General features: G+C 44.4%; 1 protein-coding gene across 2 annotated transcripts in view; it reads left to right on the top strand.

The window, feature by feature from the left end:
• The first annotated feature begins 8,131 nt into the window (after positions 1-8,131).
• LOC140201546 (thrombospondin-2-like) overlaps positions 8,132-12,864 on the top strand; it is a 135,943-nt gene continuing 131,210 nt past the window's right edge. The window contains exons 1-4 of one of the 2 annotated variants that reach the window (XM_072265827.1): positions 8,132-8,337; positions 8,681-8,758; positions 8,862-9,415; positions 9,605-9,683. In XM_072265827.1, the coding sequence (XP_072121928.1) occupies positions 8,686-8,758; positions 8,862-9,415; positions 9,605-9,683 (706 nt within the window). In that variant the 5' untranslated portion in view covers positions 8,132-8,337; positions 8,681-8,685. The other variant, XM_072265828.1, reaches the window with a different exon arrangement.

Here is a 12,864-nt window from a genome sequence, read left to right as displayed (position 1 = left end):
ATCCACCTCCTGTACCTAATAAAGTGGCCAGCGAGTGACATTTGTGGTCTTCCACTGCTGTAACCCATCCACTTTAAGGTTTGATGTGTTCAGAATCTGAATCAGGTTTAATATCACTGGTATACATCAGGAATTATGTTGTTTGGTGGCAGCAGTAACTTGCAATACATGATAAGAAAAAAACTATAAATTACAAATGGGAAAATACATACAGTGGATTACAGTTAATTGAGGCACATTGGGACCAGTACTTTTTGGCCCAAATAAGAAGCTGCTGCAACTGGCCAGTTTCATGGGAACCGTTGGAAAGATATAAAAAAGACAAAGTAGTGTTCAACTAAGTAAAAAATTACGTATTTAAGTGAAATATAGAACAAATTAGATCATTATCAATATTACTACAGTGCTATAAAACTGTATTGGTACCTAATAGTTATCAATGAAGGCATTCAGTGTACGCTGCCACAATCTTTAATTGACTGCAAATGGACAAAATCAGCGCAGACTTCTTGTGTACAATAATGGACTGCCTTCATACAATGCTGTTGACGATCGCATCCTTCAAATCTTCATTTTCATTGTAACATTCAAGATGATTGCTGATACCTTCAAATTCTTTGTAGTCCCGAACTTGTTGCAGTAGTGAAATTGTTTTATTTTCACTCCCAGTTGTTTCTGGCATCTCCAAGCCTGAATGCTTGAAACCACAGTAAGCAACAGAGTTCAGAATTATCTTACTGCTAATTTCTCACTAACTATCAGTGACAAAAATCACTGCTTTTTGAACATAAGCACATTCAACTGATGCTACATTAAAGCTATTGATTTTAAGCGCAGCCACACCAGTGCATGCATCTGATGCTAGTCAGAAACTGTTCAGCAACCACTTTTCCTCGATTCATTTTTGGTGTTTAAAAGTTTGCCCAAACAAGTGGTTTTCCCGATTAGCTGATGGCTCATATGACCAGAATCCACTGTATATAAAAAAATTAAGTAAGTAGTGCAAAAAGAGAGAAAAAAGTAGTTAGGTGGTGTATCTGGGTTCATTGTCCATCCAGAAATCTGATCGTGGAGGGGAAGAAGCTGTTCTTAAAACATTGAGTGTGCTTTCAGGCTCCTGTACCTCCTCCTTCATGGTAGTAATGAGAAGAGGACATGTCCTGAGTGATGGGGGTCCTTAATGATGGGATACCACCTTTCTGAGCCATCATCTTTTGAAGGAGTCCTTGAAACTGGGGAAGCTAGTATCCATGATGGAATTGGCTAAGTTTGCAACTTTCTGCAGCTTTTTCTGATCCTGTGCAGTGGTGCTTCCAGACGGTGATGCAACTGGTCAGAATGCTGTCCATGGTACTTCTGTAGGAATTTGGGAGCGTCTTAGTGACATACTTAGTCTCCTCAAACTCCTCATGAAATATGGCCACTGCTATGCCTTCCTTGCAATTGCATCAAAATGCTGGGCCCAGAATAGATCCTCAGAGATGTTGACACCCAGGAACTTGAAACTGCTCACTCTTTCCACTGCTGATCCTTCGATGAGGAATAGTGTGTGTTCCCTTGATTTCCCCTTCCTGAAGCCCACAATCAATTCCTTGGTCTTACTAATGCTGAGTGAAAAGCTGTTGCTGTGAAACAACTCAACCAGCTGATCTATATCACTCCTGGATGTGTCCTCGTCACCATCTGAAGTTCTGCCAGCAATGGTTGTGTCATCAGTAATGTCATAGACAGAGTTTGAGCTGCGTCTAGCCAGACAGTGGTGGCTGTAGAGAGAGTAGAGCAGTGGGATAAGCATACATCTTTAAGGACCTGATGCCAGTGTTGATTGTCAGTGAGGAGGAGATGTTATTTCTGATCTGCACTGACTGTGGTCTCCTGATGACAAAGTCAAGGATCCAGCTGCAGAAGTGGGTATAGAGGCCCAAGATTTTTTTTTGTTTGTACAACATTCTCTGTAAACTCTAGAGGCTGTTCTATGTGTAAATCCTAGGAGATCAGCAGTTTCTGAGATACTCAAACCACCCCGTCTGGCACCAACAATCATTCCACTGTCAAAGTCACTTGGAACACATTTCTTCCCCATTTTGATATTTGGTCTGAACAACAACTGAACCCCCTGACCATGTCTCTATGGTTTTAGGCATTGAGTTGCTGCCACATGATTGGCTGATTAGATAGTTGTATTATCAAGCAGGTGTACCTAATAAAGTGGCCACTGAGTGTACTTCAAACTTTCACACTTCCTTGAATTCCTAGCCACTGTAAAGGGGTTTGAACGTACATCTACAGATCTCTGAGCCAGGCCTCTGAATACTTATCTAGTAACATGACAACTATGCACCACACCTCTGCCTTAGCTGTAACTTGTTGTCTCATCTGGAAAATGGATCACAGAGATGTTTTGAAACCGCGTGTAATGTGCTGGTGTTCACACTGTGGAAAGGCAGGCCAGGCAGTGAAGCTCTAATGCTCTGTGGATCATCAGGGAAGCTGCTTGGATTGCCAGGAGCCCAACCACTTCAAGACCGGAAGAAGCAGAAGATCGTGAACACAGCCCAGCACATCACACAAACCAATTTTCCATCCTTGGACTCACGTTACACCGCACGCTGTCAGAGCAGTGCTGCCAGGATAATCAAGGACACGACCCACCCAACCAACACAGTTTTCGTCCCTCTTCCCTCCGGGAGAAGGTTCAGGAGCTTGAAGACTCATACGGCCAGATTTGGGAACAGCTTCTTTCCAACTGTGATAAGACTGCTGAACGGATCCTGACCCGGATCTGGGCCGAACCCTCCAAATATCTGGACCTGCCTCTCGGTTTTTTTGCACTACCTTACTTTCCCTTTTCTATTTTCTATTTATGATTTATAATTTAAATTTTTAATATTTACTATCGATTTGTACTCCAGGGACCACGAAGAGCAGAATCAAATATTGCTGTGATGATTGTACGCTCTAGTATCAATTGTTTGGCAACAATAAAGTATAAAGTTTGATGTGTTGTGCGTGATTATTTGAGTTACTGTCACCTTTCTGTCAGCTTGAAGCATTAGGGTAACGCTAATGCTTGGCCATTCTCCTCTGACCTCTCTCAGTAACAAGGTGTTTTTGCCCACAGAACTGCTGCTACTGGATGTCTGCATTAGCTACAGGAGATGTCTAATAAAATGGCCATTGAGTTGTAGATATTAGTGATTGAGAAACTGTGAATTGGAGGATTTAAAATTAATGAACCTGTCTCAAAAAGTGAGACTTGTGGCATACCAAAGAATGTTCTTTGAGGAAGCTACAAATGGCTGGAACTATTATGTTATTTTATTGCTAAATATCTCAGACACTCAGCATAAATCATCTTTCGGTTGATCGGAAAACAGAAAATGGGATCTGAAAATGGAATGGCTCCCATTTTCCTATTTGATCATCAGACAAGTCATCACCATCATGTTCCCATTAAAGTTGTTCCTGTGTTATTGTTTGTGAAGTCAAATGACCAAAACTTCCTGAAAGATGCAACTGGGCTCTGACAAGAAACTTGATTAATCAGCTGTGACTCATTTCAATGAGTTTATGATACACAGGCCCAGTCTGTTCTGGAATGTATAATCATAGCTGAAAAACAACCAGGGGAGGATCTCAAAGGTGGTGAGGGAGGGTGATTTATTACAGGCACAGCCTCCCCACTGTCGAGAACACCCTCTGAAGATGGTGCCTTAAGGAAGAGGCACCCACCATAAGGGCTATCACCATGCAGGATATGCCCTCTTCTTGGTCCAGTTTATCACGGTAAAGTCCTCCCCACCACGGCGCACATCTACACGGAGCATTGTCATAGGAAAGCAGCATCTATCATCAAGGACCCCCACAATCCAGGCCATGCTCTCTTCTCACTGCTGTCATCAGGATGAAGGTACAGGAGCCTCAGGACTAATACCTCCAGGTTTTGGAAGCAATTATTACCCCTCACTCATCAGACTTTTGAACTGGAGGGGATAACTTCACTCAATTTCACTGGCCCCATCACTGAACTGTTCCAATAACCTATGGACTCACTTTCAAGGACTCTTCATTTCATGATCTGGATATTTATTGCTTATTTATTATTTTGTTTGATTTTTTTTCTTTTTATTTGCACAGTTTGTTGTCTTTGCCCACTGGTTGTTTGTCTGTCCTGTTGGGTGTGGTCTTTCATTGATTCTGTTATGGGACTTGGATTTACAGTGTATGCCCACAAGAAAACAAATCTCAAGGTTTGATATGGTGACACGTATGTACTTTGAAAATAAATTTGCTTTTAAGTTTGAACTTCTTATTACTGCAATCGGGAAGGTGGTATAGGAGCCTAAAGAAACACACTCGATATTTTAGCATCAACTTCTTCACCTCTGCCATCAGATTTCTGACAGTCCTCGATCCTCACTATTCCTCTTTTGCACTGGTTTATTTATTGTAACTTGTGGTAATTTTTACGCACACTGCTGTTTTTGTGCCATATCTCCCCTGGGAAAAGTATTTTTGTGCCATATCTCAGTACCATCACTGAAGGTCTTGCATGTGTCCAGGACAAAGAAATGGACAAGAAAAATCATTGCGGACACTACCTATCTTGCAAACTGCCTTTTCCAAAAGCTCGCTTCTGGAAAGTGCTGTGGGGCTGTTAATGCAAAAACTTCACACAATCTTAAGCATTTCTTCCTCCAGTCGGTTAATCTGATCAACCATTATAGTTACGCCCCCCAAGCCCTCCTATTTATTACTCAGTCACTGTACTGCACAGTAGACACTTAAACCACCTGTTTACATTGTAAATACATGCTACTATTTGAGCACTTTTATTCCATACCTGTATTTTAATCTTATTTTTATATAATTCTTTATTCTTTATCATTGTTGAATGTTGATTTTTGTTGCATGCTGTGGCAACACACCATAGCAAACTCCTAGTACATGTAACTGGTTATAGTGACTAAAGCTGATTCATGATAATAAACTTGATTTTAATTCTGTATGCACACTGGCTTTCCCTTCTTATGAATTCTGCGTAGACTGGGATCATATAATAGTCACAAGGCAGAAACAATCCATTTGTCTCACACTCTTCTTCCCCTCATCCATCAGGATAACGTCATATCCATTTTCACACCTGTAGCCACCCAGTCTCCCCTTAAATAACATATTTCACAACATATGCCAGTGACATTGTACCTGATTCTGAATATACTAATTTCGTTCTACATCTACTCCAGTTTAAAGAAGGGGGCATGAGATTTGAAGGGAATTTGAAGAAGAATTTTTTTCACTAGAGATGGTGTAGACGAGGTTTATCAGGATGCTGCCTGGTTTAGAGGGTGTGTTGTTATCACGAGAGACTGGACGAACATGAGTCATTTTCGCTGGAGCGACGGAGGCTGAGGGGAGATCTGTTGGAGGTTCATAAGATTATGAGAGGCAGAGATACAGTAGACAAGGAGTATCTTTCTCCCAGGGGAGAAATGTCTAATACCAGAGGTCAGGCATTGAAGATGGAGGGATATGGACATTTTTTAGGTAGGAGGGATTACTTTTCTGTTTTTTAAAATTTACTTTTTAGCTGGTTTGGTACAACGTTGTGAGCCAAAGGGCCTATTCCTGTGCTGAACTGTGTTCTGTGTTCTACGAATGTGGTTCAGATCGAGAATGCACATTCGGAGCGGGTGACGCAAACAGGTACTCCCATGACATGTAAGGAGTATTTAGGTGCATTTGAGGGCATTCACTTCAGGTGAGTTCAAAGGAGGTGTATTGGGCAAGATTTTACTCAGAGAGGGTGGGTGCCCGGAGTGATGGTGGAGGCATCATGACAGAGTGCTTAAGAAGTTCTTGAATAGGCAGGGAATGGAAGGATGTGGACACTGTGTGGGTGGGCAGGAGGGATTAATTTAGTTATAGTTACATTTAATTAATAATTTTTGTGGGTTGGAGAGCTTGTTCCTGTGCTGTACTCGTTTATGATCCACGTGCTTCGAAATGCTGCAGAACCAATCAGCTGATTGAAAAGTATGTAAAGGCCAAGCATTCGGAGGACACACTGTGTGTATGGTGATGAAACATTTGCAAGTAAATTGCCAGGATCGGGGAACAACTCAATCCAACCATCAACCAACTGAGTACACATCTTTCGAATGATTTTCAACTGAATTTCTATCTCATTAATTTATTCACATGTCTTCTGATTGGTTCCAAGTAATTTGACATAAATGTGAAATGCAGAGGCAGGAGGAGTTCCTTTAAGTATAATAGCAGCTAGAACAGGACTGGAAATATTTCATTCCATGTAACATTCCTTTGTGTGTGTTTCGTGAAGATTCCTGTCCAGTGAATGCTAATTCAATTGGTGTTTATCCAGTGAAGGTGTCAACGGAGTGGAGGTATTAACCAGTAGATGAATCAATCCACTGGAGAGAATTATCATGTAGGAATTAATGCAGTGAAGATGCAAGCACAGTGGAGATATTAACCAGTTAATGAACAAATCCACCGAAGATAATTCACTGCGTGCTAATCCAGTGAAGATGTAAGCCAAGTGAATGCATAGAACCAGTGCAAGAATTGTTCCAATAGGTATTAATGCAGTGTCCAGTTTAATGCCAGTATATGTTTGAATTCAGTGATGATTAATTCAGTGGGATGTCTGTCTAATGAAGATTAAACTAGTGGATGTTAACCTAGTGGTGATGTTGAATCAGTTATGATGCTGTGGTTAATCCAGTAGTGCTGTTTAATTCAGGGGAGGCATTGATCCAGTGGAAATATCAAGTGAGCGAGCTTTATCCAGTGGATATTATTCCAGTGCTGATGTCCAGTCCAGTGGAGGAGGCTAATTTTAACCAGTCATTAATTTACTGCCTATTCTAATCCAGTGGATGTTAGTCCACCAAATGGGTTAATCCAATGAATATTAACCAGGAATAAATCTGGTGAAAGGTTAATTCAACAGATCCACTGCATGTTAACCTGGGGGTGGTAATCCAGTTGACGAGTTAATCTATTTAACCAGTATATGTTAATCTATTTAATCCTGCAGTTGTTAAATCAGGAGACCTAATCTCCCCAATGGGCTAATCCAGTCGAGATATTAATCCAGTTTGAGTTAATTCAGTGTTTAATCCAGTACCAGGGTTAAATCGGCGCAGGTATTTCCCCGGTCTATGCTAATGTCATACTCGGCGGGAGGAGTTCATTCGGCGCGGATGTTAACTCACTCAAACCAGAGGCCGTCGCGCTGCTGTCGGAGAGAGAAGGGACAGCTATTTACCACTTCTTCCAGCCCCGTCTCCTCTTAAACCTGGTTGCGCCTGAACTGCACGCCGCACACTTTGCTCGAAGCTGGAGTTTTATATTGAAGAAATCCGGTTAAAGCAGTATAGAGAACGAGAACCCATTGCCGGGTTTGGCCGTCGCCACCTTCATCCCACCCAGTGCCAGCGAACGCGCTCTCCGCGGCAACTTCAGAACTACGGTTGTTTGGTGACAGGCCGCTTCTCTAGAACCACCGAACTGTTTCAATACTTTTGAGAAGTCACGACTGCCAATATTCACTTTTAAACACACACTTTCTAAATAATCCGCTCTTTACTGTAACCCTGGACAAAATAATCCCGGGAAATTTGACACTGTGGATTAACACTGCCACGATGAATGCTCCTATTAATCTAGCTCTGTATATGTAATATATCCATTAAATGTTTACGTTAGTTCGTGAATGGGTGGGTTTTATTTCACTCTTTGATTCTCTCTCCTTCTCCCCCCCCACTCTCTTTCTTTCCCTCTCTCTCTCTCCACGTGGTAAATCTCAGAATTCCGCACAATCCTTTGCGATTTGTTATTAATTTACAATAGTCACATTGATGTCAGGTTCCTTCACACGCGAGGACTGGAGACTGACTCCTCCTGTCCTGGCGGCCCTGATTTCGGCAAAGATGTGGGGTGGGGGGGTGGGAGAGAAGCGAAGGAGGAGGGCTGTGGCGCGGAGGGAGCCGTCACGGGCACGGGGACGGGGACGGGGACGCGGGGGGGGGGGGTGTCCCAGAATCTTGGCGAGGTTCCGCAGCCGGCACTGCAGAGGGACGCTGTCCGGTTGCGGAACAAGGCGGGTGTGAGGATTATGTAACTTCTCTTGAGGCATACTGGCACCACTTCCACCACCCCCCCCCCCCCGACTTCCTGGATGATTGACAGCCCCCACAGGAGGGTATATAAAGAGCGGATCGCGGTGAAGCCCAGCTACTCCTGGGCTGCTGGTTAGAGCGACGGCTGACGTGCCCAGTGAGTGCGAGAGGGAGCGAGAAAGAGAGACAGGTTAGCCAGCGACACACACACACACACACACACACACACACACACACAGTTCCCCGTCAACAGATTACTTACTATATCGAACACCGATTTCAAATACTGGGTGAGAGACGTTTTAATCGATTGCAACGTAGACGCGCAGAGAAAAACTTGCAATAAAAACAATTAATTTCCATTGATCTGTATTAAGTTAAAACATTTAACTTTCTTTCTTGGGAAACTGCTCACCGTTTGTGTTAAATTCAGAATTTGCTTCACTCAAGTGCAGAGGTTTCAGTGTAAGTGGGAATAGAGGTTGGAGTGGGTTTGGATGGCGGTTTTTCAAGACTGTTGTGCTCTGTTGTAGGGCTGATGATGCCGAGGGAAGAGTTGCGTTGGCTGCTGCTTTGGATGCTGGCGATGGGAACCGGGGCTCAGTCTGTCGGTAAGTAAAGAGCCCCAGTCTTTGGGCTGCGGTGCCGTACCCCGTCTCAGCCGCCGGGCTGGCCAGCTGCTGGCTGACTCTCACTGTGTAATGTGCTCCCTAGATGATGTCTCCGAAGAGGAGGTTACCTACGACCTGTTCGCCATCAGCAACGTGAACAGACACACGGCTGGAGTGAAGCTCTTTCGAGGCCCCGACCGCAGCAACCCGGCTTTCCGGTTCAGCCGGTTCGACCAGATACCGGCAGCCTCCGGGGAGAAGTTCGGGGAGATCGTGAGGCTCATGCAGTACCACGAGGGCTTCATCCTCTGGGCCAGCGTGAGACAGGACCGGAAGAGCCAGGGGACATTACTGTCCATCGAGGGTCCGGGTTACAAGCGGCAGCTGGAGATCATCTCCAACGGACTGGCCAACACGCTGGACTTCCAGTACACGGTGGAGAGGTCCCAGAACCTGGTCTCCTTCCAGGATGTGGACATCGCTGATTCCCAGTGGAAGAACATCACCATCCATGTGAGCGGAGAGAATGCCAACCTGTACGTGGGCTGTGAACTTGCTGATAGCTTCATCCTTGACGACCCGTTTTACGAGCAATTGACCTCAACTAACAGCAGGCTCTACGTGGCGAAAGGACTCACGCCGGGAAAGAACTTCAAGGTATGTCATTGGGACCTAATCGCCAATCGCTAGTGATAAAGCCGCGTCCCGCGATCACATTACCAACAATCCATTCGGCGCCCAGGATGTCGCCAATAATCCCACGTAATCGCCTCTATTGAGACTGCAGACCTGTTTTGAGAACGGCTTCCCCGTAAGGAGTTAATGATGTTATTGTCTTGTCCGCAGGGCTTCCTGCAGAACGTCCAGTTCATTTTTGGCGCGTCCATAGCGGATGTTCTCAGGAGTAAAGGCTGCTTTCAGCCAGGTAAGAATGAATTCTCAGCTGCGTTTAGGATGATTTTGAATCGTTTTGTGGTTCTGTTCTGAAATACACCAGGGAGAATGGACAATCGCTGTATGAAACGTCTGCCTTTTACTTTTTTTTAGCGTCAGGCGTCTGTGGCGTTAATGGAAGTTTCTCAGTGTGTTAACAGTCTGCACGGGATGACAGACTGGGTGGATGGTGTATTTTGGTTTGAGCCCACCCACAGGGTTAAACACTGTTGTCGTATCACAATAATAGATCTCAGTCTTGGTTCAGTGGGTTAAGCTCTGAAGGTCGTGGGGCCAATGGTTCCTCAATCTGAGCATTAAAGTCTTATGCTGGGCTCTGGTGACAATGACGGATGATGCATGAGATATTGAGATGATCTCTTGTGATCTTGTTTAGGGGTGTCCTTGCCAGTACCAATTCCTCACCAGCACTATTTACAACAGAGCCTCTTGACTGGCCATTACCGTCTTGCTGGCTATCCTGGTTGCTGTTTAATTCCAATGCCCATTCCAACCCTGCATGTCTGTCCCTGGCCTCCTCTTTTGCCACATCGAGGACACTCTCAGTTTGGAGGTACAACCTGTCATATTCCACCTAGGTAGCCTCCAACCTGACTGCATAAACATCATTTTCTCCTTTCAGAAATTCATCCCCTCCCCCTTCGCTCTTCTTCAATTCCCACCCTGATTTCTTACCTCTCTAACCTCCTTTCACCTCCCCCTGGAACCCTTCCTCCCCTCTTTTCTCCTATGGTCCACTCTCCTTTCCTATCAGATTCCTTCTTCTCCAGCCCTTTACCTTCCCCACCCACCCGGCTTCACCTATCACCTTCCATCTACTCTTCTTCCCCTCCGCCCCACCTTTTTATTCTGGCGTCTTCCCCCTTCCCTTCCAGTCCTGAAGAAGGATCTCGGCCCAAAATGTCATCTGTTCACTCCTCACCATAAATGCTGCCTGACCTGAGTTGCTCCAGCATTTTGCATGTGCTGTTGTGGCCTGTTACTTGATCTGTGGGGACTGGTTACTGTATGTCTTATGAAGCAACAGTATCCACTTCAACAAGTGCTTCAGTGACTGTATAGTGTTTTGGGCATGGTGAACGGTGTCACTTAAAAAACAAAAGTTTTCTTTCTTATTCACAAACAAAGAGAGTTGGAGAATGTTTTTGTGTGTTTCTGAAGTCTTGTGAGATTAAAAGACTGGGGTGTCTAAGTCAGAAAGAATGAATATCATAAAACAAGAGATTCAGCAGATGTTAGAATCTAGAGCAGCACACACAAAATGCTGGAGGAACCCAGAAAATTAGGCAGCAGCTATGAAGGGGAATAAGCAGTTGACATTTCAGCCCGAGACCCTTCATTGGAACTGGAAAAGAAGGGGGAAGGTTCCAGAATAAGAAAGAGGGTGAGGGGAAGGAATACAAACTAGAGGGAGTGGATGAAGTAAGAAGCTGGGAGGTGATAGGTGGAAAAGGTGAAGGGCTGAAGAAGAAGGAGAGGAGAATGGACCATGGGAGAAGGGTAAGGAAGAGGGGCACCAGAGGGAGGTGATAGGCAGGTGAGGAGAAGAGAAGGGGTAAGAGGGGAGACAGAATGAGGAATGGAAGAGGAGAGAAGAGGGAGTGGAAAGTTGGAGAAATTGATTTTCATGTTATCAGGTTGGAGGCTATCCAGATGGAATATAAGGTGTTGCTCCTCCAACCTGAGTGTGGCCTCATTATGGTCAGAATGGGAATGGGGATCAGAATTAAAATGGTTGGCCTTGGGGAAATCCTGCTCATTGTGGATTGAGTGCAGGTGCTCAACAAAGCAGCCCCCAATCTACATCGGGTCTCACCAAAGTAGAGGAGGCTGCACCAGCAGCACCGGATGTAGTAGGTAACCCGAAAGACTTGCAGAGAAGTGTGGACTCACCTAGATGTCCTTAATGTGGTTATGTTACCTGAGAGGTAAGAGGACTTGGCATTGATTTCTGAGTCATTACCTTTGTTTGACTTAAGATTCCTGTTTTGGATAGATTGCTGGTTGCTTCAAAAGGAAAACCCCCTCACAAACTGGAATAGTATGTAGTTAGATGTTTTGAAAGATGTGTCAAAATATCAGTGCGGTCTACAGAACAGCAGCCTTCAGCAAAGTGTAATGCTTGTTTGGAACTGCAGCTGTTGGCTGTGAAACTTCAGAAACAATTTACAATGCCACAGTCCGAGAATCCATTAGGGAAGTAGTTGAAGTCATGAATGGCAAGGTGACGTCAGCTTGAGCCGGTCTGGCCATTCTCTTCAGATCGCTCTCATTAACAAGGTGTTTTCACCCACAAATCTTCTGCTCACTGGATGTTCTTTGTTTTTCGCACCATCCTCTGTAAGCTGTAAAGACTATTGTGTGTGAAAATCCCAGGAGATCAGCAGTTACTGAGATACTCAAATCAACTTGTCTGGCATCAGCAAACATTCCTCAATCAAAGTCACTTAGATCACCTTTCTTCCCCATTCTGATGTTTGGTGTGGACAACAACAGAACCTCTTGACCATGTCTGCATGCTTTTATGCATTGAGTTGCTGCCACGTGATTGGCTGATTAGATATTTCTATTACAAGTGTACCTAATAACAAAGCAGCACTCATGAATCAGAATCTCGCCCAGATTTATTTTATGCCTTTGTCTGACAAATCATGAGGAGATCAGTCATTTCAGGATTGAGCTGATTGTTGCAAATTAAAACAGAAAATATCCAACTGCAGTCACCTCTACATTAGTGAGGGCTGACGTAAATAAAGGGACCACCTTGTCGAGCACAAAAAGTGGAGTTTTCTGGTGGCCAAGCACTTTAATTTCTATCCCCATTCCCGTTCCAACATGTCGGTTCACAGCCTCCTCTTTTACCATGATGAGGCCACTCTCAGGATGGAGGAGCAATACCTTCCGCCTGCATAGTCTCCAAACTCATGGTATGAATATTGATTTCTCCTTCCAGTAACTTTTCCCTCCTTCCCTCTTCTGTTCATTACTCTGGCTTCTTATCTCTGCTCCTCACCTGCAAATCAGCCACCCCGGGTCCCCTCCTTCCCTTTCTCCCATGACCCACTATGCTCTCCTCTCAGATTCCTTCTTCTTCTTGAGCTCTTTACCTTTTCTACTTATCACCTCCCAACTTTGTTCTTCATCCTCTCACC

The sequence above is a fragment of the Mobula birostris genome, chromosome 8 (genome assembly GCF_030028105.1).
Source record: "Mobula birostris isolate sMobBir1 chromosome 8, sMobBir1.hap1, whole genome shotgun sequence".
Taxonomy (NCBI): Eukaryota; Metazoa; Chordata; class Chondrichthyes; order Myliobatiformes; family Myliobatidae; genus Mobula; species Mobula birostris.
Note: the sequence above shows the minus strand (reverse complement) of the source record. Positions and strands in the feature narration are given on the sequence as shown.